This window comes from Phyllobates terribilis, unplaced genomic scaffold, assembly GCF_046119375.1.
Source record: "Phyllobates terribilis strain yellow unplaced genomic scaffold, ASM4611937v1 Scaffold_8__6_contigs__length_399053987, whole genome shotgun sequence".
Classification (NCBI taxonomy): Eukaryota; Metazoa; Chordata; class Amphibia; order Anura; family Dendrobatidae; genus Phyllobates; species Phyllobates terribilis.
Genome location: NW_027362768.1, coordinates 155,211,196 through 155,238,579, shown reverse-complemented (window position 1 = coordinate 155,238,579; position 27,384 = coordinate 155,211,196). Strand labels below are relative to the sequence as shown.

General features: G+C 45.7%; 1 protein-coding gene across 1 annotated transcript in view; it reads left to right on the top strand.

Annotated features, from left to right (window-relative positions):
* Positions 1-23,281, top strand: part of LOC141156946 (cytochrome P450 4B1-like) — a 55,553-nt gene extending 32,272 nt beyond the window's left edge. The window contains exons 9-12 of the mRNA XM_073643533.1: positions 428-561; positions 925-989; positions 21,839-21,921; positions 23,003-23,281. Of these exons, the coding sequence (XP_073499634.1) occupies positions 428-561; positions 925-989; positions 21,839-21,921; positions 23,003-23,180 (460 nt within the window). The 3' untranslated portion in view covers positions 23,181-23,281. The remainder of the gene's footprint in view (positions 1-427; positions 562-924; positions 990-21,838; positions 21,922-23,002) is intronic.
* The last annotated feature ends 4,103 nt before the right edge of the window (positions 23,282-27,384 follow it).

Sequence of the window (27,384 nt, the reverse complement as noted above, 5' to 3'; positions counted from 1 at the left end):
ATCAAACAGGCTCCAAACAGATAAAGACTACAAATATTGAAATACTCTGGTCCATCGGCCTGGTCTGTAGTCTCTGGCAACTGGTTAAGAGGTTTGGCAAGCTCTTCTGATTAGCCAGGCTCGCACGAAGTAATCTGTGAGTCACACCGCAATGATGACATTAATCCAGCCCAACTAATCAAAGGCCACCACAGGAATCCAAGAAGGTAAGAGATTTGCGAACAATTTGTCCGATGGCCAAAGATTACTGACCTGCCCGATGGACCAGAGTCTTGCCAATCGATAATCCCATCTCTATTTACAAGGATTATTTCTGTAATAAATTATCTCCCGCTATAAAGTCAGTGAGAAGCTCCTTATTTTACATAATTGACAGAGTAGACATTGTAATATTAATAATTTTATTATTACTGTTTTCTGTTGCCAGGGAAGACTTGAGTAAGCTGCCATACACCACAATGTGTATAAAGGAGAGTATGCGTCTCTACCCTCCTGTACCGGGAATAGCTCGTGAGCTGAAAGAACCAATCACATTCTTTGATGGGCGAAGTCTGCCCAAAGGTCGGTGACATTTTTTTTCAATAAAATGATAAAAACACATTAAAAATTAGAAATGCAAAATAAAAGTGAATCTTGCCTTGCCTTTAGAAAGAATATCTCATTATAGACAACCCCTTCAATGTGGGAGTTAATGCAGTAGTAAGTTAACTGTCATAGGTCCTACACCTGCAGCAAACTACCAATTATCTCTGATTGTAACATATATGAACCTTTTGTTAAGAATCTACATAATTCAATCACTTTTAAGAATAGTAATTTTGTAGTTGATATTGAAGGAATAATAGTTGTCATTGTTAGCATGTTTTATGGTAATACTCTATGGAAATGTATTATACATTGCTCTTTTATCTTTTGATGTGACAGGTACCCAGGTATTTCTGAGTATGTTTTGCTTGAACAGATCTCCCAGTATGTGGGATAATCCTGAGGTAAGTGGAGGCTACATAGATATTTAGCTGTATAGAATCATCATAATTAGTGTTGAGCGAGCATGCTCGACACTGCTCGGTACTCGCCCGAGCATCGAGCATTTCCGGGTTACTCGGGCGGGAGCTCGGGTCTCCGCCCTGCATGTTTGGCGCTCTTTACAGAGCCAATGAACATGCAGGGATTGCCAGCCAGTCATTGTAATGCTGCAGCCATGTTGGTTGTGGGCATTACAGTGATTGGCTGGCCGCACAGCGTCACCTCGAGTATTTAAAACCGGGCGCCGCCATCTTGGACACAGTCGCCCGGGATCAGACAGTGTAGGGTCAGTGCTGCTGAGTTAGGGAGAGATATATAGTGCGAAATAGGTAGTGTAGGGTCTCTAAAGCCTGCCAAATCAAAGAGACAGTCCTTCTCAGGACTAATATCCATCGCAGATATCAGGCAGGCTGTATAGGAGACGCAGTGTTTATACCAACAAACACTGCATTACAGTTCTGTGTGCTGCTGCTGCTCAAATTGCTAGACTTATCACCCCGGTCTCAAGGGCCAGGAAAAATCCTTTTTTTTTTCATCTAAATCCTGTATTTTTTTTTCCTCAATCAGACTGTACAAATATGCATCTTATTAACCTTTTGGTACCCCCCCCCCCACAAAAAAAAAATTGAGTGGGTCTGTGACTGTTCAGACACCAATATATCTGTTTAAAAGAGTCTGGTGTAGGCCAGATAACTAGAACTTTGGTTTTGCAGTTCCACGGTTCAAATCTCTGTATTATCCAGCTTTTGGCCTTTTTTCCGTAAAAAAAACAGTAATAGTGTCTCCCTGACTGTTCAGACACAAATATATCTGTTTAAAAGATTCTGGTGCAGGCCACATAACTATAACTTTGGTTTTGCAGTTCCATGGTTCAAATCTCAGTATTATCCAGCTTTTGGCCTTTTTTCTGTAAAAAAAAACAGTAATAGTGTCTTGCTGACTGTTCAGACACAAATATATCTGTTTAAAAGATTCTGGTGTAGGCCAGAGAAACAGTGGTTTTCCTCTTCCACGATTCTAATCTCCTTTTCATTACCCTTTTTCCATTGATAGTGCGAGTGTAAGCTATTTTACTTCATTTACAATGGGCATGGCGAGTGGCAAGGGACATGGAACTGGACGTTCTGGTGATGGTGCGTGTAGAGGACGGGGCCGTGGCCAAGGTGAAAATGTGCACTACCAACAGCCACATCTTTTCGCTCCCACTTCTTGACCGAATTACTAGGGAAGCACACTACAACACCAGTATTGCGAATTGATCAGTGTGAACAGGTTATTAATTGGATAGCAGATAATACTTCCAGTTACCTGGGCACCACCACCTCCGGTCTGTCTTCCAAACGGTCAAGTTTTAGTAGCCGTGAGTCTCGACCGCATACTCCTCCTCAACCTGATGCTCCTTCCTCCCACCATGCCGAGTGTCGTCAGATAGCAACTGATCCCACAGTTGGACAATCTGAAGAGCTGTTCACTGGTCCATTTCCATATTTGTGCCCCTCGCCTGCTCCCCTTGAAGTGATGGAAGAGGAGATCCCATGTAACGAAGCCCAAATATTTGAACAGCCACGGCCACAGGAAGGCGACGCTGGCAATTTGTCACAATAGGTGGACGATGACGAGACACAATTGCCACGAAGTGAGGAGGAGGATCGTGGTGCGCAAGTGGAAGAGGAGGAGGTGGTGGATGATCTAGTAACTGACCCAATGTGGCAGGAGGACACGCAGAGCGAGGCCAGCAGCACACAGGGGGAGGGAGGCAGAGTACCCCAACGGGCAGGAAGAAGCAGTGTGGTGGCCGCACACAGAAGGCGGGCAACAGTTCCCCGTAACACCAACACGAGGGACATTGCCAGTACAACCTGTAGGTCTTCCAGAGTCTGGAATTTTTTTAAAGACTCTGCTGATATCCCCAAAAAGGCCATTTGTACCATTTGCCATGCCAGCATCAGCAGGGGTGACAAAACTACCAGCCTGACCACCACCAGCATGATCAGGCACATGTCAGCAAAGCACCCGACTTTGTGGGGCGAACCCCAGGGTCCACGACCAGTGTCAGCGGGTGTCACCACTGCTTCTTCCGCTGTTGTGCGTGTAAGAGAACCCCCTGTTGTGCGTGCAAGGCAGTCCCCTGTCTATACTGCATGTAAAGATGCCCCCTCCTCTCAGTCTTCACTTGTTATGGCAGTTTCTCAAGAAACAGCATCAACGTCCACGTCCACGTCCCACCGCAGCGTTCAATTGTCCATATCCCAGACCTTTGAACGAAAGCGCAAATTCGCAGCCAACGCCCCACAGGCCACAGTCCTAAATTCGCACATTTCATGACTACTTGCGTTGGAAATGCTGCCTTTTAGGCTGGTGGAGATGGAATCCTTCTCCAACCTTATGGAGGTGGCCACCCTCTGTACTCGGTCCCCAGCCGACACTATTTTGCCCGGTGTGCCATCCCCGCACTACACAAGCACGTGTCTCAAAACTAGTGTTGAGCCACCCCCGTAGTGTTCGAGTTCGGTTCGGTTCGTCGAACACCCGTGTGTTCGCCGAACTGTTCGTCGAACTGTTCGTCGAACACCTTCGAACACCGTTAAAACCAATGGCAGGCAAACAAAAACACATAGAAACACATAGAAAACACCTTCAAAGGTGTCCAAAAGCTGACAAACTGCTCAGAAGACATAACTAACACATGGAAAAGTGACAAGTACATATAGTCATGCGAAAATAAAAGAGGTGGAGGAGTAAAAGGAGGGGGAGACACAGATATAGGCATGTCATGCCCTTCTAAAATCCAAAAAGTGAGAAGCCGACACGGCCAGTCCGCTCCTGCCCGTGCCACCTCCGTGTCGCCGGGTTTGTGCCAGAGCCGCGGTGAACCCTGACGGCCAGCCCCCCTCTCCCAATACTGGTGCCTGTCCGCTGGTGGGTCGAGCGAGCCCCCCTGTGGTGGAGGCAGCTCTAAGCTTTTTAATTTAAATTGTCTCTCTAATTTGAATGAATACACTTTAAATCCATTTACAAGGATCTATTGGAGGGCAAGTCTCATGCCAGCAGCCGCGGTAATTCCAGCTCCAGTAGCGTCCACTAAAGCTGCTGCAGTTAAAAAGCTTTTATAAGGATCGAGCTCGGCTGTCCACCGCAAGGCATCCTACTGCCAGTCCCAGCCCCTATGCCTTGGGGTGCCTCCTGATGCTCTTCACTAAGTATCCCATGGTCCCGAAGCATTTCCTTTGAAAAAATTAAGTGTCTAAACTACAGGTGGTGTAGCTTGCTTAACAGCCGGGATAATCCGCTGACTAGCAGACACTGCTACTAGGCACAAAGTATTTCCTGGGCTAGATGCAGTTAAAAATTTGTAATTAGATACTCTCGTTGGATGCTGAGAAAGCATTCCATAGAGTCTCCTGGCACGCCATATATTATTCTCTTAAAAAGCTTGGGGTAGGGGTCTAGGGGACCCTTTTATAGCCAAAATCACGGCCCTGTATCGCAATACGTCACCTAGGCTGAAGATAAATGGAACTGTAGCACCCTGAGGGCTCGGTTGCTACAGACGTATTGCACCTCACCCAGAGGTGTGATATCTCACTCTCAGGTAAGGATGGAGTGTGGATCAGGACCCGACACCTGCATGCATTACACCACATTGCCGTGGGGCAGGGCGACCAATATGCCCCTGAGATGGGCACGACAGTCCCTGTCCCTGGCTGGAGTGGGGGGAGGGAACACTGAGGAAGGGGAACCCTGTAGTGCAGGAGCAGGGAGGAAGCAGTTCCTGGGTGCACTGAGAAGGGAGTATAAAAGGTGGGCACCATCTTAGTTCAGTGCAGAGAAGTCTGAGCAGAAGTGGCAGGGAGCAGGGGCTCTGCATGAGCTCTGCTCCGGAGGCGGGCCTAGTAACAGAGGCCCAGGCCTGGAAGAGGGAGAAGGAAGGAAGAGGAGCGGAGAAGGCTCCAGGAACGAGGAATGAAGGGATCCCAGGGGTGCGGACGGGCGAGTCGCCACCGCACGCCCGAATCCACCTGCGTGGAGGGGTCAGGCCAAAGGGGGAGACCGGTCCCCGAACTAGTGGAGGCAGGAAACGACCCTCAGCTAGAAACCGGAGGCTCTGACATTTTATGTGGCGCAGCCCCTCGCTACACCCGCTAGGAAGGCACCACATAGGGTCAGGGAAACTGGCGCCAAGTTTACCAACAGGAGGCCCGAGGCAGCCGGACAGAAGTGTTGGTAAGAAAGGCCAGACAAAGGACACACAAAGGGGGTCCTGTGAAGTGCTCCAAAGTTATCTGGGAGTTGTCTGAGCCCCTCACCTGGTGAGCACAGTACGACGTGGGCAGCCGTTACCTGCAGACGTGGTCTGGATAATAAGAACTGTGAGTAAAGGCCCTGGACTGCATCACTGACTCCGTGTCGTTACTGCTGCTGCCCTGCACCATCACCCCCATCCTCCGCATACACTGCCCTGAGGCTATACTCCTCCCGTGGGGAGTTATGCTACGCTCTGCTGCAAACACAACACCAGCCTCAGCGGTCTGCCCTGTAGCGGCGGTTCACTCTGACCGCAATCCACGGGTGGCGTAGTCGGACATTTAAACATCAAAACCACATAAATAGTTCCGCCACTGGTTTGACCGCCATGAGCCACGGAACTGGGTCGCCGCCACGAAGACTACAACCACCAGCATCCACCAAAAAGGGTCCGGCTCCGGGTGTCCCAAGGCCCAGGGGGTGCGTCAGAACATTTTCATCACCTTTCACAATCACCAATGGGACAAGGCAGGGATGTCCTCTGTCCCCTCTCTTATACATCCTAGTGACGGAGCACCTGCTCTCATCAATTCGCCATAACCCCAATATTAGGTGGATTGAGGTGGGAGGCACCGAGTACAAGTGCTCTCTATTTGCTGATGATGTCCTAGTATATATCACTCAATCACATATATCCATCCCTGCTGTTATGGCTGAAATAGATCACTTTGTTACATGGTAAAATTTTAAAATCAATGCAGCGAAGTCTGAGGCCCTCGATGTCTCCCTCCCCAAATCCATATAGGATTCCATCCAGTCCAACTTTCCCTTTGCCTGGCCCTCACAGGGTATCAAATACTTAGAAATTCCTATTCATAGAGACCTCTCCCATCTATGTTATCTTAATTTTGGGCCCTTTATTGAACAATTCCATACAGACCACGGTTGGCAAGTTAGAACTGTAAGATTCACTACGTGAACCACTGGTGTTTTGTGGAAAAGCACATGTACACTGCGTTCCAAATTATTATGCAAAAAGTGTTTAGGAGTGATAAGGGAAGAATTTGTTTGTTTGTCAGTTAAACTCATTGATGGTGATGTGTGTCAGGGCTCTTTATATCACTGTAAGCAATTGCAGACACCTGTGCTAATTAGTTTGGCAGGTGTGTCCAATGAAAGGCAAGACTACTTAAGAAGGCTCTCTCACATTATTAAGCAGCCTACATTTTCTGCCAAAATGGGAAAGAAAAAGGATGTGTCGGCTGCTGAGAAGCAACAAATTGTGGAGTGTTTAGGTCAAGGCATGACTACAATCAACATTGTGCGATGATCAGGATGAAGTGTCTTGGCAATCAAGAAGTATGTAGCTGATTCACAGTACACACGTGTGCGTGCTGATAAGGGCAAATTGAGGACTCTTTCCTACAGGCAATTACGTCAGGTTGAAAGAGCAGCGGCAAAAAAGCCTTGTCATAGCAGCAGACAAGTTTTTGAAGCTGCTTGTGCCTCCAACGTCCCCCGAACAACAAGATGCAGGGTCCTTCAGAGGTTTGCAGCTGTGCATACGCCATCCTGTCGACCTCCTCTATCCACTTCACACAAGCAGAAACGGCTCCAGTGGGCCAAACATTACATGAAGACTGATTTCAAAACTGTTTTGTTCACGGATGAGTGCCGTGCAGCGCTCGATGGTCCAGATGGATGGAGTGGAGGATGGCTGGTTGATGGACACCCCACGCAAACACGGCTACAGCGCCAACAAGGAGGAGGTGGAGTAATGTTTTGGGCTGGAATCATGGGGAGAGAGATTGTCGGCCCCTTTAGGATCCCTGAAGGCGCTAAAGATGAACTCCATAATGTATGTGGATTTTCTCAAACAGCACTTCCTGCCATGGTTCAAGAAGAAGAACCGTGTATTTCACAGCAAGATCATTTTTCTGCATGATAATGCACCATCTCATGCTGCACATAAAACATCTGCATCTCTGGCTGATATGGGCATAAAAGGGGACAAACTTATGGTGTGACCCCCATGCTCCCCTGACCTCTACCCCATTCAGAACCTTTGGAGCATCATTAAAAGGAGTGTCTATGATGGCGGGAGGCAGTTCACATCTAAGCAACAGCTCTGGGAGGGTATTCTGTCCTCATGCAAAACAATTGAAGCAGAAACCATCCAAAACTTGACAAATTCAATGGACGAGAGAGTTCAGAAGCTCCTTTCGAACAAGGGGTCCTATGTGAAAATGTAACATCACCTAGAATAAAGTTTTGAGTTGAAAACTGTTTGATTTCAGTTTCTAACAACCTGCTAATGCTTACAATTTCAAAAATGACAATTTTTTTGGTCTTTATTAAAATGAAAAGGTTGATCGAAAAGTTTGGGGGATCTAAGAGTGTGGCAACCCAGTAGTCATGATTACTTCGAATTCTGACAATATGAGGGTCATGCTGCAGGTAGTGCAGCAAGAAGGCACTTATGTGTCTTGCGCATCTCGGAGCCCCAAAATTATTTTCCGGGCTAGATGCAGCTAAAAATTATTTTTAATTTTAAATCTGGTGGAGCTTATTATAGATGGCCTAATAGGATCAGTGCTGCACACTGCTACAAAGCCCAAATTATTTTCCAGTCAAGATACAGATAAACATGATTAGTAATTTGAAAGCTTAAAACGGTTGGTAGGGTGATTTTAACCAATCATCAAGCTTTTACTCTCCCCAGGATGACACAGGGGTAGAAAAGTCGTTTCGGATCTATGATTTGTTCATCTTTATGAACGTGAGTCTGTCTACATTATCAGTGGAGAGCCGCGTGCGCTTATCTGTCAGCACACCACCAGCAGCGCTGAACACATGTTCAGACAGAACGCTGGCTGCGGGGCATGACAAGATCTCCAAGGCGTAAGTGGCTAGCTCCGGCCATTTATCCAGATTGGAAGCCCAAAAAGAGCAAGGGTCCAGTGACACAGTCGTGGCTTCAATGTTTACTTGGAGATACTCCTGTACCATCGTCTCTAGGCGTTGACTATGTGTCAGACTTCTTGTCTCCTGTGGCCTTGCAAAGGATGGGCTAAAAAAGTGGTGAAATGATTCCACAAAATTGATGTTACCAGCAGATACTGTGGTTCTGTTACGGTTTGAGTGCTGAACACTTGACGGTCCCACGGTTGGCAAGTTGGAACTGTGAGATTCACTACGTGCACCACTGGTGTTTTGTGGAAAAGCACATGTAAGATTCTGCAACAGTCTCTGCTGATACTCCTGCATGCGTGCATCCCTTTCTATGGCAGGAATAATTTCGGCAAATTTACTTTTGTACCGGGGATCTAACAGTGTGGCAACCCAGTAGTCAGGATTATTTCTAATTCTCACAATTCGAGGGTCATGTTGCAGGTAGTGCAGCAAGAAGGCACTCATGTGTGTTGCGCATCCAGGAGCACCAAGTCCCTGTTGTGTTGGTGGCGAGGTAACAATCATGCTTCCTTCCTCTGTCCTCTCCCCCCAACCTCGCACAACAGAAATGTGATCAAGGTCTCCCTCATCTGATGAGTCTTCCATCAGTTCGTCCTCCACTTCTTCCTGGGCTCCTGCACCTTCCTCACTAGTTTGGCTGCTACCATGCGCCCTGGTAAAACCATCTCCCCCACCCTCACATGCCTGCCGCCTTGGTGCTGCCGACCGTCTGGACCTTGCAGATGTTAGCCCTTCCGCATACAACTCCTCCTCCTCTACTTCCTCCACCTCCTCTTGTGCCACCACCTGACTCCGAATTCTGTTTAACATGTGCTCCAGCATGTAAATCACCGGAATAGTCATGCTGATAATGGCATCATCAGCACTAAACATCTTCGTCGCCATTTCAAAACTGTGCAGAAGGGTGCATAGGTCCCTGATCTGAGACCACTCCTCCAGCGTGATTTGCCCCACCTCTGGATCTCGTTGGCCCAGGCTATACGTCAGAACGTATTGCACCAGGGCTTGTCGGTGCTGCCACAGTCGCTGCAACATGTGCAGAGTTGAATTCCACCGGGTAGGCACATCGCATTTTAGCCGGTGAAGTGGCAGGCCCAACGACTTCTGTAGAGATGTAAGTCGCTGAGCTGCGGGATGCGAACGGCGGAAGTGAGCACACAGCGACCGTGCCCTCTGCAGAAGGCCATCTAGTCTGGGATAGTGGGCTAAAAATTGCTGGACAACCAGGTTCAACACGTGAGCCATGCAAGGCACGTGTGTGACATTGCCCCGGCGAAGGGCCGCACCCAGGTTTGCAGCATTGTCGCACATGGCCTTCCCTGGTTTCAGGTCCAGTGGAGACAGCCATTCATGAAATTGGTTCTCCAGAGCTGACCACAACTCCTCAGCTGTGTGACTCACATTTCCCAGACATTTCAAAGTAAAAACCGCCTGATGACGTTGAGCCCTACTGCCAGCATAGTAAGGAGGTGTGCAGGATCCCTTCTGCGCAGTTAGAAAGCTTGTGGCATGACCAGACAGGCTTTGGGTGCAGGTGGAAGACCGAGAGGAGGTTGAGGAGGCAGAAGCAGTGGAGAAACTTTGACATAAAGAGGATTGACGCACAACTCGTGGGGACGGCAAGACTTGGACAGCAGCCCCTTGTCCTGCTGTCACCATAGTTACCCAGTGCCCAGTCAGCGACATGTAACGCCCCTGTCCATGCCTACTCGTCCAAGTGTCTGTGGTGAAATGCACCCTGTCACACACAGAGTTTCTCAAAGAAGCGGTGATGTTGTGTGCGACATGCTGGTGGAGCGCAGGCACACCTTTCTTTGAGAAGTAGTGCCGACTGGGCATCTGGTACTGGGGCACTGCGACGGACATAAGGTCTCGAAAATCCTCTGTGTCCACCAGGCGGAAAGGCAGCATTTCTGTAGCCAAGAGCTTGCAGATGGTGAAATTCAACCTCTTAGCTTTCTCATGGCTAGGAGGAAATGGTCTTTTACTTGTCCACATCTGAGGGACCGAGGGCTGGCTATTGTGCTTAGACGGGGTTGATAAGGGTGTCCCCGGCAAACTGCCGGTCTGTGAGGAAGATGCAGGCGGACATGTTAGGTTGCCTTGATCCAAAGGTGGTGCTATCGATGTCGGACAGCGCTCAACACCAGCTGGTGTTACCACCTCCAAAGAAAATGATGACCTGCCAATCACGCTGGCTGTTGCGGGTAAAGAGGTGGCAGGTCTGCGCCCCAAAACAGGTGTGACTGCTGTCCCCCCAGTCACAGAGGATGAAGAGGCCGCGGATGCACAAGATATGGCAGACGGTGGTTGGCCCGGCCGGCTAGGCCGCATTGTAGCACACTGAGCTTCCCACTGCAACTTATGCTTCATGTCCATGTGCCGGTTCATGCATGAAGTACTCAAACTATGTATTTTTTGGCCTCTACTTAGCTTTTGCTGACAAATGTTACAGATAACACGAGTTGGGTCATCTTTATCGATCTGAAAAAATGCCCAGGCTATGCAAGGCTTAGCACCCATGCGACCTGAAGAGCCACCACGACTTGTGGTGAGAGGCAGAGTTGTGTTTGAGGATGCAGTTGGTGACGTGCTTCCAGTACTATGTCTCTGTCCAGGAAGGCGCAACCTGACCTCGTCGTCACTAGCATCTTCCTCCACCTCCTCTGCTGACCTCATCTCTTGGCTGACTGTGGGTTGACAGTAAGTGGGATCTCCAACCTCATCATCATCACCCTGTGTGTTATCACACCCGTCGTCCTCAGAGCCAACCTGTTCCTGCCCTGACAAAAAACTAAAGTTGTCGCTCCAATCAGGTATTTGAGTCTCATCATCGTCTTCCTCATTGTCTCCACCAACAGGAGTTACAGTTTGGGAATGAGGGTCTACATTATGGTCAGAACCTTCTGCGTCTGGTCCTGGATCCGACTCATAAAGATTCTGGGCATCAGTGCAGATCATTTCCTCGTCTGGATTCACAGAAGCGCTGGAGTCGACCTCTGATTCCCAGGCTATAGTATGAGTAAACAGCTCTGCAGACTCAACCATCTGTTCTACCTCATACTCAGACGGGCAGCTGGAGATTTGGGAGCCTTGAGGAAGCAAGTGCGATTTGGGTGACACCTTTGAGGACTGGAGTATTTGTGATGTTGAAGTTGATGTGGAGGAGAGCCCACTTAAAGGAGCACTTGATATCCGTTGAAGCACCTGCTGTTTTTGTGCCTCATCTGGAATTTGTAGCGATTGGCGTGGCCGTAAGAAAGGGATCTTATCACATTGTCCGCTAAAAGAAGTAGACATTTTAGTTTGGCTGGAAGATGGTCTTTCTTCTGCAGATGTTACTGTTGCTTTAACACCTACCCCACGGACACAACCTTTTTTCCCCTTCCCAACACGCCTATTCCCCTTTCCACCAGCAGCAGGCCTTTTTCCACTCATTTTGGTGGTTAACTAATTCACAACTCTGGAGTTGTTTGCACAAAAAAACAATGGATGGTAACCGAGCAGAGCTGAGTGGCCAAACTGTGGTATTAGGCCAAAACTATTGGCTGGGTTAGATGCAGAAAAAAATTATATTCAATTTGCAACCTGATGGAGGTCAGTATAGATGGACTAATACAACAAGTCCCACACACAGCTAGAAGCCCAAATATTTTTTCAGAGGTACTGTAGATGCAGATAAAAATTATTTTTAATTTGCAACCTGATGGAGGTCAGTATAGATGGACTAATAGAGAAAGTCCGACACACTGCTAGAAGGCCAAATATTTTTTCAGAGCTAGATGCAGAAAAAAATTAGATTCAGTTTGCAACCTGATGGAGGCCAGTATAGATGGACTAACAGAGAAAGTCCCACACACTGCTAGAAGGCCAAATATTTTTTCAGAGCTAGATGCATACAAAAAATTATTTTGAATTTGCAACCTGATGGAGGTCAGTATAGGTGGACTAATAGAACAAGTCCCACACACTGCTAGAAGGCCAAATATTTTTTCAGAGCTAGATGCAGAAAAAAATTATATTCAGTTTGCAACCTGATGGAGGTCTGTATAGATGGATTAATAGAACAAGACCCACACACAGCTAGAAGCCCAATATTTTTTCAGAGGTAGATGCAGAAAAAAATATATTCAGTTTGCAACCTGATGGAGGTCAGTATAGATGGACTAATACAACAAGTCCCACACACAGCTAGAAGCCCAATATTTTTTCAGAGGTACTGTAGATGCAGAAAAAAATATATTCAGTTTGCAACCTGATGGAGGTCAGTATAGATGGACTAATACAACAAGTCCCACACACAGCTAGAAGCCCAAATATTTTTTCAGAGGTACTGTAGATGCAGATAAAAATTATTTTTAATTTGCAACCTGATGGAGGTCAGTATAGATGGACTAATAGAGAAAGTCCGACACACTACTAGAAGGCCAAATATTTTTTCAGAGCTAGATGCAGAAAAAAATTATATTCAGTTTGCAACCTGATGGAGGTCAGTATAGATGGATTAATAGAACAAGACCCACACACAGCTAGAAGCCCAATATTTTTTCAGAGGTAGATGCAGAAAAAAATATATTCAGTTTGCAACCTGATGGAGGTCAGTATAGATGGACTAACAGAGAAAGTCCCACACACTACTAGAAGGCCAAATATTTTTTCAGAGCTAGATGCAGAAAAAAATTATATTCAGTTTGCAACCTGATGGAGGTCAGTATAGATGGACTAATACAACAAGTCCCACACACAGCTAGAAGCCCAAATATTTTTTCAGAGGTACTGTAGATGCAGATAAAAATTATTTTTAATTTGCAACCTGATGGAGGTCAGTATAGATGGACTAATAGAGAAAGTCCGACACACTGCTAGAAGGCCAAATATTTTTTCAGAGCTAGATGCAGAAAAAAATTATATTCAGTTTGCAACCTGATGGAGGTCAGTATAGATGGATTAATAGAACAAGACCCACACACAGCTAGAAGCCCAATATTTTTTCAGAGGTAGATGCAGAAAAAAATATATTCAGTTTGCAACCTGATGGAGGTCAGTATAGATGGACTAACAAAGAAAGTCCCACACACTACTAGAAGGCCAAATATTTTTTCAGAGCTAGATGCAGAAAAAAATTATATTCAGTTTGCAACCTGATGGAGGTCTGTATAGATGGATTAATAGAACAAGACCCACACACAGCTAGAAGCCCAATATTTTTTCAGAGGTAGATGCAGAAAAAAATATATTCAGTTTGCAACCTGATGGAGGTCAGTATAGATGGACTAATACAACAAGTCCCACACACAGCTAGAAGCCCAATATTTTTTCAGAGGTAGATGCAGAAAAAAATATATTCAGTTTGCAACCTGATGGAGGTCAGTATAGATGGACTAACAGAGAAAGTCCCACACACTACTAGAAGGCCAAATATTTTTTCAGAGCTAGATGCAGAAAAAAATTATATTCAGTTTGCAACCTGATGGAGGTCTGTATAGATGGATTAATAGAACAAGACCCACACACAGCTAGAAGCCCAATATTTTTTCAGAGGTAGATGCAGAAAAAAATATATTCAGTTTGCAACCTGATGGAGGTCAGTATAGATGGACTAATACAACAAGTCCCACACACAGCTAGAAGCCCAATATTTTTTCAGAGGTAGATGCAGAAAAAAATATATTCAGTTTGCAACCTGATGGAGGTCAGTATAGGTGGACTAATAGAACAAGTCCCACACACTGCTAGAAGGCCAAATATTTTTTCAGAGCTAGATGCAGAAAAAAATTATATTCAGTTTGCAACCTGATGGAGGTCAGTATAGATGGATTAATAGAACAAGACCCACACACAGCTAGAAGCCCAATATTTTTTCAGAGGTAGATGCAGAAAAAAATATATTCAGTTTGCAACCTGATGGAGGTCAGTATAGATGGACTAATACAACAAGTCCCACACACAGCTAGAAGCCCAATATTTTTTCAGAGGTAGATGCAGAAAAAAATATATTCAGTTTGCAACCTGATGGAGGTCAGTATAGGTGGACTAATAGAACAAGTCCCACACACTGCTAGAAGGCCAAATATTTTTTCAGAGCTAGATGCAGAAAAAAATTATATTCAGTTTGCAACCTGATGGAGGTCAGTATAGATGGATTAATAGAACAAGACCCACACACAGCTAGAAGCCCAATATTTTTTCAGAGGTAGATGCAGAAAAAAATATATTCAGTTTGCAACCTGATGGAGGTCAGTATAGATGGACTAACAGAGAAAGTCCCACACACTACTAGAAGGCCAAATATTTTTTCAGAGCTAGATGCAGAAAAAACTTATATTCAGTTTGCAACCTGATGGAGGTCAGTATAGATGGATTAATAGAACAAGACCCACACACAGCTAGAAGCCCAATATTTTTTCAGAGGTAGATGCAGAAAAAAATATATTCAGTTTGCAACCTGATGGAGGTCAGTATAGATGGACTAACAGAGAAAGTCCCACACACTACTAGAAGGCCAAATATTTTTTCAGAGCTAGATGCAGAAAAAAATTATATTAAGTTTGCAACCTGATGGAGGTCAGTATAGATGGACTAATACAACAAGTCCCACACACAGCTAGAAGCCCAAATATTTTTTCAGAGGTACTGTAGATGCAGATAAAAATTATTTTTAATTTGCAACCTGATGGAGGTCAGTATAGATGGACTAATAGAGAAAGTCCGACACACTGCTAGAAGGCCAAATATTTTTTCAGAGCTAGATGCAGAAAAAAATTATATTCAGTTTGCAACCTGATGGAGGTCAGTATAGATGGATTAATAGAACAAGACCCACACACAGCTAGAAGCCCAATATTTTTTCAGAGCTAGATGCAGAAAAAAATATATTCAGTTTGCAACCTGATGGAGGTCAGTATAGATGGACTAACAAAGAAAGTCCCACACACTACTAGAAGGCCAAATATTTTTTCAGAGCTAGATGCAGAAAAAAATTATATTCAGTTTGCAACCTGATGGAGGTCTGTATAGATGGATTAATAGAACAAGACCCACACACAGCTAGAAGCCCAATATTTTTTCAGAGGTAGATGCAGAAAAAAATATATTCAGTTTGCAACCTGATGGAGGTCAGTATAGATGGACTAATACAACAAGTCCCACACACAGCTAGAAGCCCAATATTTTTTCAGAGGTAGATGCAGAAAAAAATATATTCAGTTTGCAACCTGATGGAGGTCAGTATAGATGGACTAACAGAGAAAGTCCCACACACTACTAGAAGGCCAAATATTTTTTCAGAGCTAGATGCAGAAAAAAATTATATTCAGTTTGCAACCTGATGGAGGTCTGTATAGATGGATTAATAGAACAAGACCCACACACAGCTAGAAGCCCAATATTTTTTCAGAGGTAGATGCAGAAAAAAATATATTCAGTTTGCAACCTGATGGAGGTCAGTATAGATGGACTAATACAACAAGTCCCACACACAGCTAGAAGCCCAATATTTTTTCAGAGGTAGATGCAGAAAAAAATATATTCAGTTTGCAACCTGATGGAGGTCAGTATAGGTGGACTAATAGAACAAGTCCCACACACTGCTAGAAGGCCAAATATTTTTTCAGAGCTAGATGCAGAAAAAAATTAGATTCAGTTTGCAACCTGATGGAGGTCAGTATAGATGGACTAATAGAATGATGCTATGCCCAAAAGATTTTACTTCACTAGGTGCAGTAAAAAAATTGGTATTCTATACACAGGTGGTATATCTTGCAACACAGATAGGCTACTCCACTGACTAACACACTCTGCAATAGGCCAAAAAGGATTAGCTTTGCTAGATTCAGCCAAATGCTGTGAAAAAAACTTGCACAGCACTGGCACAGACCTGCCTGGCAAAAACTGATAGGAACTGATGTAACCTAGTCCTGAAAAGGACTCCAATTACAATTAGTCTTTACTCCCACAACCTATCTATTTAAGAGCACAGACCTGCCTGATAAAAGTCGTAGGAAATGCTGTAACCTAGTCCTTAAAAGGACTGCAATCACAACTATTCCCTACTCCCAAGCTATCTGTATATTTGTGCGAAAATTGGCTTGAAATTAACAAGGTATAGCGCACACAGCAACAGCGGTGCCGTCTAACACGCAGCTGCAGCAGTGAGAAAATGGTGGCGACGGGGAAAATGGCTTGGTCTTATAGAGCAAGGACATGTGACATACACTGCCAATGACACATGCCCTTGCTTGTGTGAAAAAAAGCACTTCGCTCCGTGTGTGCGCTGCTGATAGGCTGACAGATTGCACCTCCCCACTGTAAATGCGGGAAAGAGAAAAAAAAATGGAGATCTTCATTGTTCCTGCAGAGATCCATCCCCTGCCCCTCCCCCCAACCCGCTGTACACTCAAACTGCGTATTAACATTAATTTTCATCATTACTGAGAAAAAATCCAGTTATGATTTTGGTGCACGAACAGTTATCGAACATAACCTCGAACAGCCGAATTTTTCTCAAATTGTTCGTGTTCGCCGAACGGCTCGAACACCGCCCAAAACAGCTCGAATTTGAGATTGGCGAACAGTTCGAGTAGAACAACGCTCATCTCTACTCAAAACATCTGCCATGCCCTCAACAACGCAGTTACTGGGAGAGTCCACCTGACAACGGACACATGGACAAGTGCTTGTGGCCAGGGATGGTACATCTCCCTGACGGCACACTGGGTAAACTTAGTGGAAGCTGGGACCCAGTCAGACCTTGGGACGGAACACATCCTCCCCACACCGAGGATTGCGGGCCCTATGTCAGTCTGAGTTGCCCCCACAGTGTACAGCTCCTGCGCATCATCCTCCTCCTCCTCCTCATGTTCAGCCTCCATCTCAGATATCACCACATCAGTTAAAAGCTGGAAGCACTGCAGTACTGCATCAGCCAAGCGGCATCAGGCTGTGCTGAAACTCATAAGCTTAGGTGATAAACCTCACACTGCTTGTGAGTTGTGGAAGAGCAGGCGGATCTGTGGCTGAGACCGCTGAACCTACATCCAGGCATGGTCGTGTGTGACAATGGCCATAACCTGGTGGCGGCTCTGAGGCGAGGCGAGATCACACACGTACCATGCCTGGCTCATGTGCTTAATCTTGTGGTTCAACGGTTTCTTAAATCGTACCCCGAGTTGCCAGATCTGCTCGTCAAAGTACGCCGCCTGTCAGCTCATTTTCGGAAGTCGGCTACAGCTTCCGCCGACCTTGCTGTGTTGCAGCAGCGTTTGCAGCTTCTGGCACACCGACTGGTGTGTGATGTCCCCACACGTTGGAACTCTACCCTCCACATGTTGCAAAGGATTTGTGAGCAGAAGAGAGCAGTTGTGGAGTACCAGCTGCAACAAGGCTGTCGATATTCAGGTCAGACTCCACACATATGACCTCAGGAGTGGACCTGGATGTCTGACATATGTACCATCCTGACAAACTTTGAGGAGTCCACCAAGATGGTTAGTGGCGATGGTGCCATCATTAGCATCAGCATCCCACTTGTCTGTCTTTTGCAACGCTCTCTGCAGAGAATTAAAGAGGAGGCATTGCAGCCAGAGTATGATGAGATGGATCAAGAAGCCATAACGGACGATTACACACAGCGCAGCCTCATCTCATCCCAACGTGCATTGGGGGACAATGAGGGAGAGGAGGAGGAAGAACAGGAGCTGGTATCATGCGCTGTAGACGGTAGTACTTGTACAACTGTCATACCGTCGGTTCAGCGTGGGTGGCCTGAGCACAGGGGGGAGGAGGAGGAGAGCATGGTCAGTCGTCATCTTGGTGAGGGCACGGAAGTCTTGCCCGTTACCAGTCTGGCAAGCATGGCTGACTTTATGTTACGCTGCCTTAACCGTGACCCTCGCGTTGTCAAAATGTTAGGTGACAGTCATTACTGGTTGGGGACACTTTTAGACCCCCGCTACATGGAGAACTTTCACTCTCTTATTCCTGAGGTGGAGAGGTCTACAAAAATGGGGCAGTACCAGAAGGCCCTTGCTGCAGAACTGTTAAAAAAATTCCCTTCTGAACACTCTAGCGGCAGAGGTCACAGTTCTTTGCCCAACCAACGCGTACAGGCGAGAGAGACGCAACTCCAATCCAGCAGAGGCAGGGGAACACTGTCAACGTTCTGGGACAGTTTTCTGAGACCCGCCCAGCTTACAGGCCCTGAGGCGCGGGGTACTCTCACAAGGAGTGGAAAGTTTCAAAAGATGGTGAGGGAGTACCTTGCCGACCGTACTAGCGTCCTCCGTGATTCCTCTGTGCCTTTTAATTATTGGGTGGACACTTGGAATGAATTCGCTCTGTACGCCTTGGAGGTCCTGGCCTGCCCTGCCGCTAGCGTGTTATCGGAGCGTGTTTTTAGTGCCGCTGGGGGAATTATAACTGATAAGCGCACTCGTCTGTCAACTGACAATGCTGACAAGCTGACACTTATCAAAATGAACAAGGGCTGGATTGGGCCAGACTTCTCATCACCACCAAATGACAGCAGAGTAACATAAAGTCAAATCCACTGTGTTATTTCGGGAGGTGTATTCCCATGCACCACTTCACACCCACACATGGGTATACGCTTCCTCATTTCGGCTGTATTTTGCTCTTCTCCTTATCCTCAGCCTCCACCACCACTATACCACCAGGGTGACCGTGGTCCGTGTTGCCAGCATTGCAAGTTCCCCCGTCCTAATTTTTGGCAGCTTTTGCTTGGAAGACATAGTCAAAGACTATGGGAGACCCACTCCCCAATAATGGGAATAATGTTTTTAATATGCTGTACTGCATGGCTCTTGTTTGCCAGCATTGCAAGTTCCTCCGTCCTAATTTTTGGCAGCTTTTGCTTGGAAGGCATAGGCAAAGACTATGGGAGACCCACTCTCCAATAATGGGAATAATGTTTTTAATATGCTGTACTGCATGGCTCTTGTAAGGGGCATGAAAACCGTCTTGTTAAACCATTCTGAACTCCACAGCTCTTCCAAGGGGCATTAAAACCGTATTGTTAAGCTGCTGTGACCTCCACCACTCTTCCAAGGGGCATTGATATTGTCTTTTTATTCCACTGCGACCACCACCACTCTTCCAAGGGGCATTAAAACTGTCTTGTTAAGCTACTGTGACCTCCACGTCTCTTCCAAGGGGCATTAAAACTGTCTTGTTAAGCTACTGTAACCTCCACCACTCTTCCAAGGGGCATTAAAACCATCTTGTTAAGCTACTGTGACCTCCACCACTCTTCAAGGGGCATTGATATTGTCTTTTTATTCCACTGCGACCTCCACCACTCTTCCAAGGGGCATTAAAGCCGTCTTGGTAAGCTACTGTGACCTCCACGTATCTTCCAAGTGGCATTAAAACCATCTTGTTAAGCTACTGTGACCTCCACCACTCTTCCAAGGGGCATTAAAACCGTCTTGTTAAGCTACTGTGACCTCCACGTCTCTTCCAAGGGGCATTAAAACCATCTTGTTAAACCACTCTGAACTCCACAGCTCTTCCAAGGGGCATTGAAATGTTGTTTTTAATTACCTCTAACCTCCACAACTCTTATAACGGGCATTGCATTTCCTCCTAATTTCAGTCAGCTTTTTCTTTTCAATGCATAGGCGAACACTAAGGGAGACCCACTCCCCAATAATGGGTAGAAGGTTTTTAGTATGCTGTAATCCACGTCTGTTTCAAGGGGCATTGCAGTTCCTCATAATCTTTGGAAAGCCTTCCATTCACTGCTTAGGCCAACAGTGTACAGGAGACCCAGTTGCTATAAATGGAAAAAACAGTTTAGTTAAAGCCCTCTGACCTCCATGTCACTTCCAAGGGGCATTGGAGTGCCTCGAAATTTTTGGTAGGCATTGCACTCACTGTATGCCCTATAACTGTATAGCCGAACCGCTCCTTTTGGTACAGAAACATATCCTACAAGACATGTGTGTTTGACTGGCCTGATATTGATGTGAATGGTCCCTGTTCCTCCTGCTCTTTCTCCTTTGCCACCACCTCATCCATCATTCATCACCTGAAGCTTTGTTTTAACGGGAGTCATAAAACTGGGATAGTAGCAGGAAAACATCCAGAAATCCTCGGAGGAGGTAGGATATCCGCCAAAACGCTGACCACCTCAGGACTAGCTGCTACTACATACATGCGCTTGCATTCCAAGGAACAGAAAGCTAAGGAGATGGATGGCCTCATGAATAATTTACTCGTTGTGTAGGAGGCCGACCACTGCTCCTGTCTACCTTCTGAACTTTGTGTTGAAGCCTGATTGACCCAGGACCCGCAATCCTCTATGTCTGGAGGACGTGTTGCATCCCAGTGTCCAACTGTGTCCCGGCTTCCACAATATTAACCCAGTGTGAAGGCGTCAGTCAGATGGACCATCCCTGGCCACATTCACTTGTCCATGTGTTTGTGGTTAGGCTGTCCTTCAAATAGGGGCAGCTGGGGACTGTTTATGGACACCCGGCAGCCCCTTGGCGGCTGGGGACCAAGCATGGACACCCGGCCGCCGGGCGGCTGGGAACTGAGTATGGATACCAGGCCGCCGATGCAGCCATGATGTGGTGGCCAGATTCCGCCTCCACATGCCTAAAAGGCCCCATTTCAAGTGCAAAGTAAGGGCAAAGAAAATTGCTATGACCCCCACAGCTTGATGAAGATCTATTTAGTCAGCAGTAAACATACAGACCATATCTGCCTCGTACCAGGGGTACGAAGCAGTGTGGTTTCCAATAAGATGGCACATGGTCTGTATGTTTACTGCTGACTTAATAGATCTTCATCAAGCTGTGGGGGTCATAGCAATTTTCTTTGCCCTTACTATCCTGATCTATCTCTGGGTGGCTTTCTATATCTTATAAATGTATGAATTCTTGACCCATTGAGATAATGATCATGATACAAAACTTAAATTATATGTGATCCATTTATTAGCTTCTAATATCCATTCTAGAATCATGTATTGCAACTATAATCACTGTTATAAACGGTTGTTATCATAAAGCTGTAAATATATGTAATTTATAATATATGTTATCCATGTAACCTTATTAATGGAATATATGAATTGAACTCTTGTATCATGTTCACCACTAAATTTTGATGGCATAATCATGATGCCGAATAATATTTTCATCTAGAACCACACTGCCCCAGTCTTTTAAACAGGTCTTTTTAGGGGCTATTTTATATAAGGGTTTTGTCTGTTGCCTGTGTAATTTTGTATTTTTTGATGTAATAAACTTACATATTTTGATAGCACAAGAATTACCATTTTTTTATTTATTCTAATGAGGTATGAGAATTAATACATGTAATATTGGGCATCCTCATTATTTTCCTAAATAGAATAATATATTGGAAATGAGTCTGATTATCCGTTTATGCGTATTTATATTTATGCAGTAATTGATTGATGGGTAGAACATTTGTAAATTTTGCTAATAAAGCTAATTTGGAATGGGGGAGGGTAAATAATTTTGATTGCAGCTGTATAAATTGTGAATGAACTCTATTTTTTTTGTATTATGAAGAAACTGTTTATGTGTCTATTTTATGATCTTAGGCTTTTGATCCACTGAGGTTTTCACCTGACAATTCTTCAGACAGACATTCACATGCGTATGTTCCATTCTCAGCTGGATCAAGGTAAGACATCTTGAATATCTAATTAATGACTTCTAGGATGGTGCATAAGGTTTAACTAGGATAGGCTTTTACTCAATATGAGGCACAGAGCTTAGCAGTTATACTTCAGAGAACAGAATTTGGCAGTTACACATACAGATCAGGGTTGAGGCACAGAGCTTGGTGGTTACAGATCGGAGTTCAGGCACAGAGCTTGGCGGTTACACATCACAGTTGAGGCACAGAGCTTGGTGGTTACACATCACAGTTGAGGCACATAGCTTGGTGGTTACACATCACAGTTGAGGCACATAGCTTGGTGGTTACACATCATAGTTGAGGCACAGAGCTTGGAGGTTACACATCACAGTTGAGGCACAGAGCTTGGTGGTTACACATCACAGTTGAGGCATAGAGCTTGGTGGTTACACATCATAGTTGAGGCACAGAGCTTGGTGGTTACACATCACAGTTGAGGCACAGAGCTTGGTGGTTACACATCAGATTTGATGCAAATAAATTGGCAATTACATATCAAAGATGTGGCACAGACCTTGGTGACTACAAGCAATAGCAAAAATTGTCTCTAAGCATTTTAGCACAATTCATAATGTAATGTTCAACAGGTGGTTGCTGGACTTGGCAAGCTGCCTCAGGTAACCCATATAAAACAGGAAAGTTTGACATAGATCCACCCAAGGTACAAACTATACCCCTGTAGTAATTTGCTATCACTTGCAATTCCCAAGGTCACATCTATTAATGAAGCGTTCACTCCAGCAGTAAACAGCACTTTCCATCAGAGCAGTGCCCTAATAGACAGGGCTTAGTGATGGTCTCAATGTTGGTACCCGCCCTAGCAATCTTGTGGATAGGCCATAAATGTACTTTATTCCCTTTAATATACTAAATGGCACTTTTGTCTACATGTTGCCTGGTCAGCACTAGAGTCTGTGTGTTTTGGATGTTCATACATAAAAACTTGCCACAAGCCAAAGTTCTTATTTGCATTATTTTTATATATAACCAGTACAAAATATAACATAATATAGTAAAGATGATCACTAAAGAAGACCAAAACCCTCATATTCTCTTCCCCCAGGAACTGCATTGGACAGAACTTCGCTATGAATGAGATGAAAGTTGCCATCGCGCTGACGTTACCGCGATTCGAACTGAGTCTGGACACCGACAATGAGCCAAAGAAGATCCCTCAACTCGTCTTACGTTCTGTGAACGGCATTCACTTGAACCTGAAGAAAATAGAAAAAGCTTCATAAATCCTGAAGACTTGAACCTCTGTGCCTCTGTCGTGTCTTTACTGTTCATGTTGTACTGCTGCTATGAGCCACAAAAATATGTATTGTAAAATAAAAACTAATAATTATGCATTACTCAGTTTGTGAAGGATGTTGTGTGATGCCCCCTAGAGGAATCTAAATGGAATAGCAAAGTCAAACAGGACTGCATTCTTGTTATGTGATTGCCTTGAGGATGCTTCCAGCTTCATCGGTCATCTTGAGTCAGGAATGTAACGAATAATGGGAGCAATGGATGCACTGATATAACAGTTGATTTTATGTGAGAATTTGCACATGGAAAATCCATGGTGTATTTTAGCACCAGTCACATAGATGATATTTTAACAAATCTCATCTGCTCGCTCCACATTTTCAGTAAGTAAATAAACCGCGTGGTGCGGACGGGGACTTTTAAATCTTCAGCTTGTCAGTTTCCACTGTGGATTTTCACTGCAGATTTTTTTCACGTCCAATGTAAAGAGGTGAAAGTCATAGAAATATTTGCAAGTTATTCATGCAGATTTAGCTGTAGTTTTGCATCAGAAAAGTTCACCTTGTTGGCAGCGACTCCACCACATCTGACTCAGCCTGTATGCTCCCTTTTGGTCTTGTGTTTTTGGGCATTGCTAAAATGGCCTAATGGTCTGAGAGAAGTCTGGACAATCCCAAATGTTGGGAGTTATGCCTCTGAAAACACACACAATACCTCCAAAGTTTCAAAAAAGATAACCAGGGACACGCTATGTGGTGTGCGTAGTACACTGCGGCAATATTTTAGGCCACATGCTTAACAAAACCACATAGACACACCCATTTACCATTTCATTCTCCCCTGACCACATAAGTAAAATGTTAGAACGTGATGGATAACCTTTTTAAGGCTGTGTTCACACTACTGCTAAACCCCTCCATTGTCCTGTTCCATTTTAGCCACACTATAGATGCACATCAGTGGTGTCACACATTCTGTGAAGATTCCCATCATATTTCAAACCTAAGTTTTTGTTCTTGTAAGTCCACACTGAGACTGTCTCCTAAGTGCTCCTCTCTGCCCTCAGGTCACCTTGTCAGTGCTCCTCTCTGCCCTCAGGCCGTCTCCCCACTGTTCCTCTTTGGTCTCAGGCCGCTTCCTCAGTGCTCTTCTCTGCCCTCAGGTTGCTTCGTCAGTGCTCCTCTCTGCCCTCATGTCGCCTCGTCAGTACTCCTCTCTGCCCTCAGGTCGCTTCATCAATGCTCCTCTCTGCCCTCAGGTCCCCTTGTCAGTGCTCCTCTCTGCCTTCAGGTCGTCTCCCCACTGTTCCTCTTTGGTCTCAGGCCACCTCCCCAATGCTCCTCTCTGCCCTCAGGTCGCTTCGTCAGTGCTCCTCTCTGCCCTCAGGTCGCTTTGTCAGTACTCCTCTCTGCCCTCAGGTCACCTCCTCAGTGCTCCTCTCTGCCCTCAGGTCGCCTCATCAATGCTCCTCTCTGCCATCAGGTCACCTCCTCAGTGCTCCTCTCTGCCCTCAGGTCGCCTTGTCGGTGCTTCTCTCTGCCCTCAGGTCGGCTCCTCAGTGCTCCTCTCTGCCCTCAGGTCGTCTCCTCAGTGCTCCTCTCTGCCCTCAGGTCACCTGGTCAGTGCTCCTCTCTGTCCTCAGGTCGCCTCGTCAGTGCTCCTCTCTGCCCTCATGTCGCTTTGTCAGTGCTCCTCTCTGCCCTTAGGTCGCCTCCTCAGTGCTCCTCTCTGCCGTCAGGTCTCCTCATCAATACTCCTCTCTGCCATCAGGTCACCTCCTCAGTGCTCCTCTCTGCCCTCAGGTTGCCTTGTCGGTGCTCCTCTCTGCCCTCAGGTTGCCTCCTCAGTGCTCCTCTCTGCCCTCAGGTCACCTGGTCAGTGCTCCTCTCTGCCCTCATTTCGCCTCCTCAGTGCTCCTCTCTGCCCTCAGGTCACCTCCTCAGTGCTCCTCTCTGCCCTCAGGTCACCTGGTCAGTGCTCCTCTCTGTCCTCAGGTCGCCTCGTCAGTGCTCCTCTCTGCCCCTAGGTCGCTTTGTCAGTGCTCCTCTCTGCCCTCAGGTCGCCTCCTCAGTGCTCCTCTCTGCCCTCAGGTCGCCTCATCAATACTCCTCTCTGCCATCAGGTCACCTCCTCAGTGCTCCTCTCTGCCCTCAGGTCGCCTTGTCGGTGCTCCTCTCTGCCCTCAGGTCGCCTCCTCAGTGCTCCTCTCTGCCCTCAGGTCACCTCCTCAGTGCTCCTCTCTGCCCTCAGGTCACCTGGTCAGTGCTCCTCTCTGCCCTCAGGTTGCCTCGTCAGTGCTCCTCTCGGCCCACAGGTCGCCTCCTCAGTGCTCCTCTCGGCCCTCAGGTCGCCTCCTCAGTGCTCCTCTCTGCGCTCAGGTCACCTCATCAGTGATCCTCTCTGCCCTCAGGTCGCTTCGCAAGTGCTCCTCTCTGCCCTCAGGTCACCTCGTCAGTGCTCCTCTCTGCCCTCAGGCCATCTTCCCAGCGCTCCTCTCTGCCCTCAGGTCGCCTCGTCAGTGCTCCTCTCTGCCCTCAGACCGTCTTCCCAGTGTTCCTTTTTGGTCTCAGGCCGCCTCCTCAGTGCTCCACCCAGTAGTTTTGTTAAGTGCCATTTTTCCAAACACTTATGTAAGAATTCCATTTTTATTATATTTTTTATTGGTTAAATAGAAAAAAAACAATCATGAAATATTTTGACATTATTTACCGAACACTGTAAATAAAATGTTCACTGTATTGTATGGGTTGCTATGATTACATGAATACCAAATGTGTTAATGTTATTTACAGGTTTATTATGTATGTTCATTAATTTCTTTTAAACTGCATTAAGAAATGTTATTATTGTAAATTATTTTTAATTGTTTTTAGTAATTTTTTAGGAAAAAAAATCACTGACTTTTATTTTACCCATAATATACAGGTATATAGAGACGTACCGATATAGATAAATATATATATACACATATATATGAATATATACATGTACCAGTACAATGTGCCTGTAAAGAAGAAGAATACCCTTAACACAGCTCACAAGCTGCTGCCTGCCTTGCTAAAGGTTGTGATGTTTCAATCTAGGACCACTCTTCCATATCATAGCTACATCCTCAGTAACACATATGCACTGAGCCTGAATGGTTAGAAGACATGGAGGCATCACTGTGTTGCCCCTGAGTGATATGCAGACTGCTGGTACTGAGAACACAGACTTGAAGTTGGGACATATCCTGACCTCCTGGGACAGCAGGACATCTTCCCCAATTTAGGACTGTTTTGTTGGAATCGGGAGGGTTGGGAGGTAAGCACACACACACAATAGAAAGAGTGGCGATCCAGCAGTATCATCCACAGGCAATGTGACTGCCGTGTCTCTTGGCACCTTTAGCAAGGCAGGCAGCAGCTTGTGAGCTGTGTTAAGGGTATTCTTCTTCTTTACATGCACATTGTACTGGTACATATATATACAGTATATTCATATATATATTTATCTATATCAGTACATCTCTTGCCACCAGTGACATTGATTCTGGGAGCCTACGTTTGAGCTACATACAATATTACCTGACTCTTGATCACAAATTTGCTTATGCTTCTGTGTTATAATAAACTGGGTAGTTTGCTGTCCATGTCTATAAATATACCATTAATTATATTGTGCCAAGCACTGCTCATTTAGAAACTGTGGGAACATCACTCCTGCACAGGGGCCCACCAGGTGATTCACCTGGTCACCTGTGTGTACAGTCAGATCCTGTCCACAGGCAATAAATCCTATTGCTAGGAAAGCCACAGACAATTTTCAAATACTGTCTACAATTCACAGAATTTCTCTAAATTATTCATGAAGAAATTGAGATTAAAAGTTTCCCCTTAAAATTGATGTTCACTGTTCTTGAACACAATTTTCTGCATTTTCTAATAGGCTCCATATTCTCTGCTGAATAATTTCTTAAAATATCTTCATAGTTGAGCTTTGTTTTTCTGATACAAAACTCAAAAGTCACTGGATAGAAATAGAGCATAACATTAAGGCTATCTCCTTTCTTCCTCTGCACAATCCGGTTTCCTGGGTGCACTGATCACTGTCGTGTCTGTGTGTATCAGCCGGAGCACACACCTTCCTCAGGTGTTAGTCCTCCTCTATTCATTGCCCTTTGGATTTGTGAGACTGTAGCTCCTCCTGTCA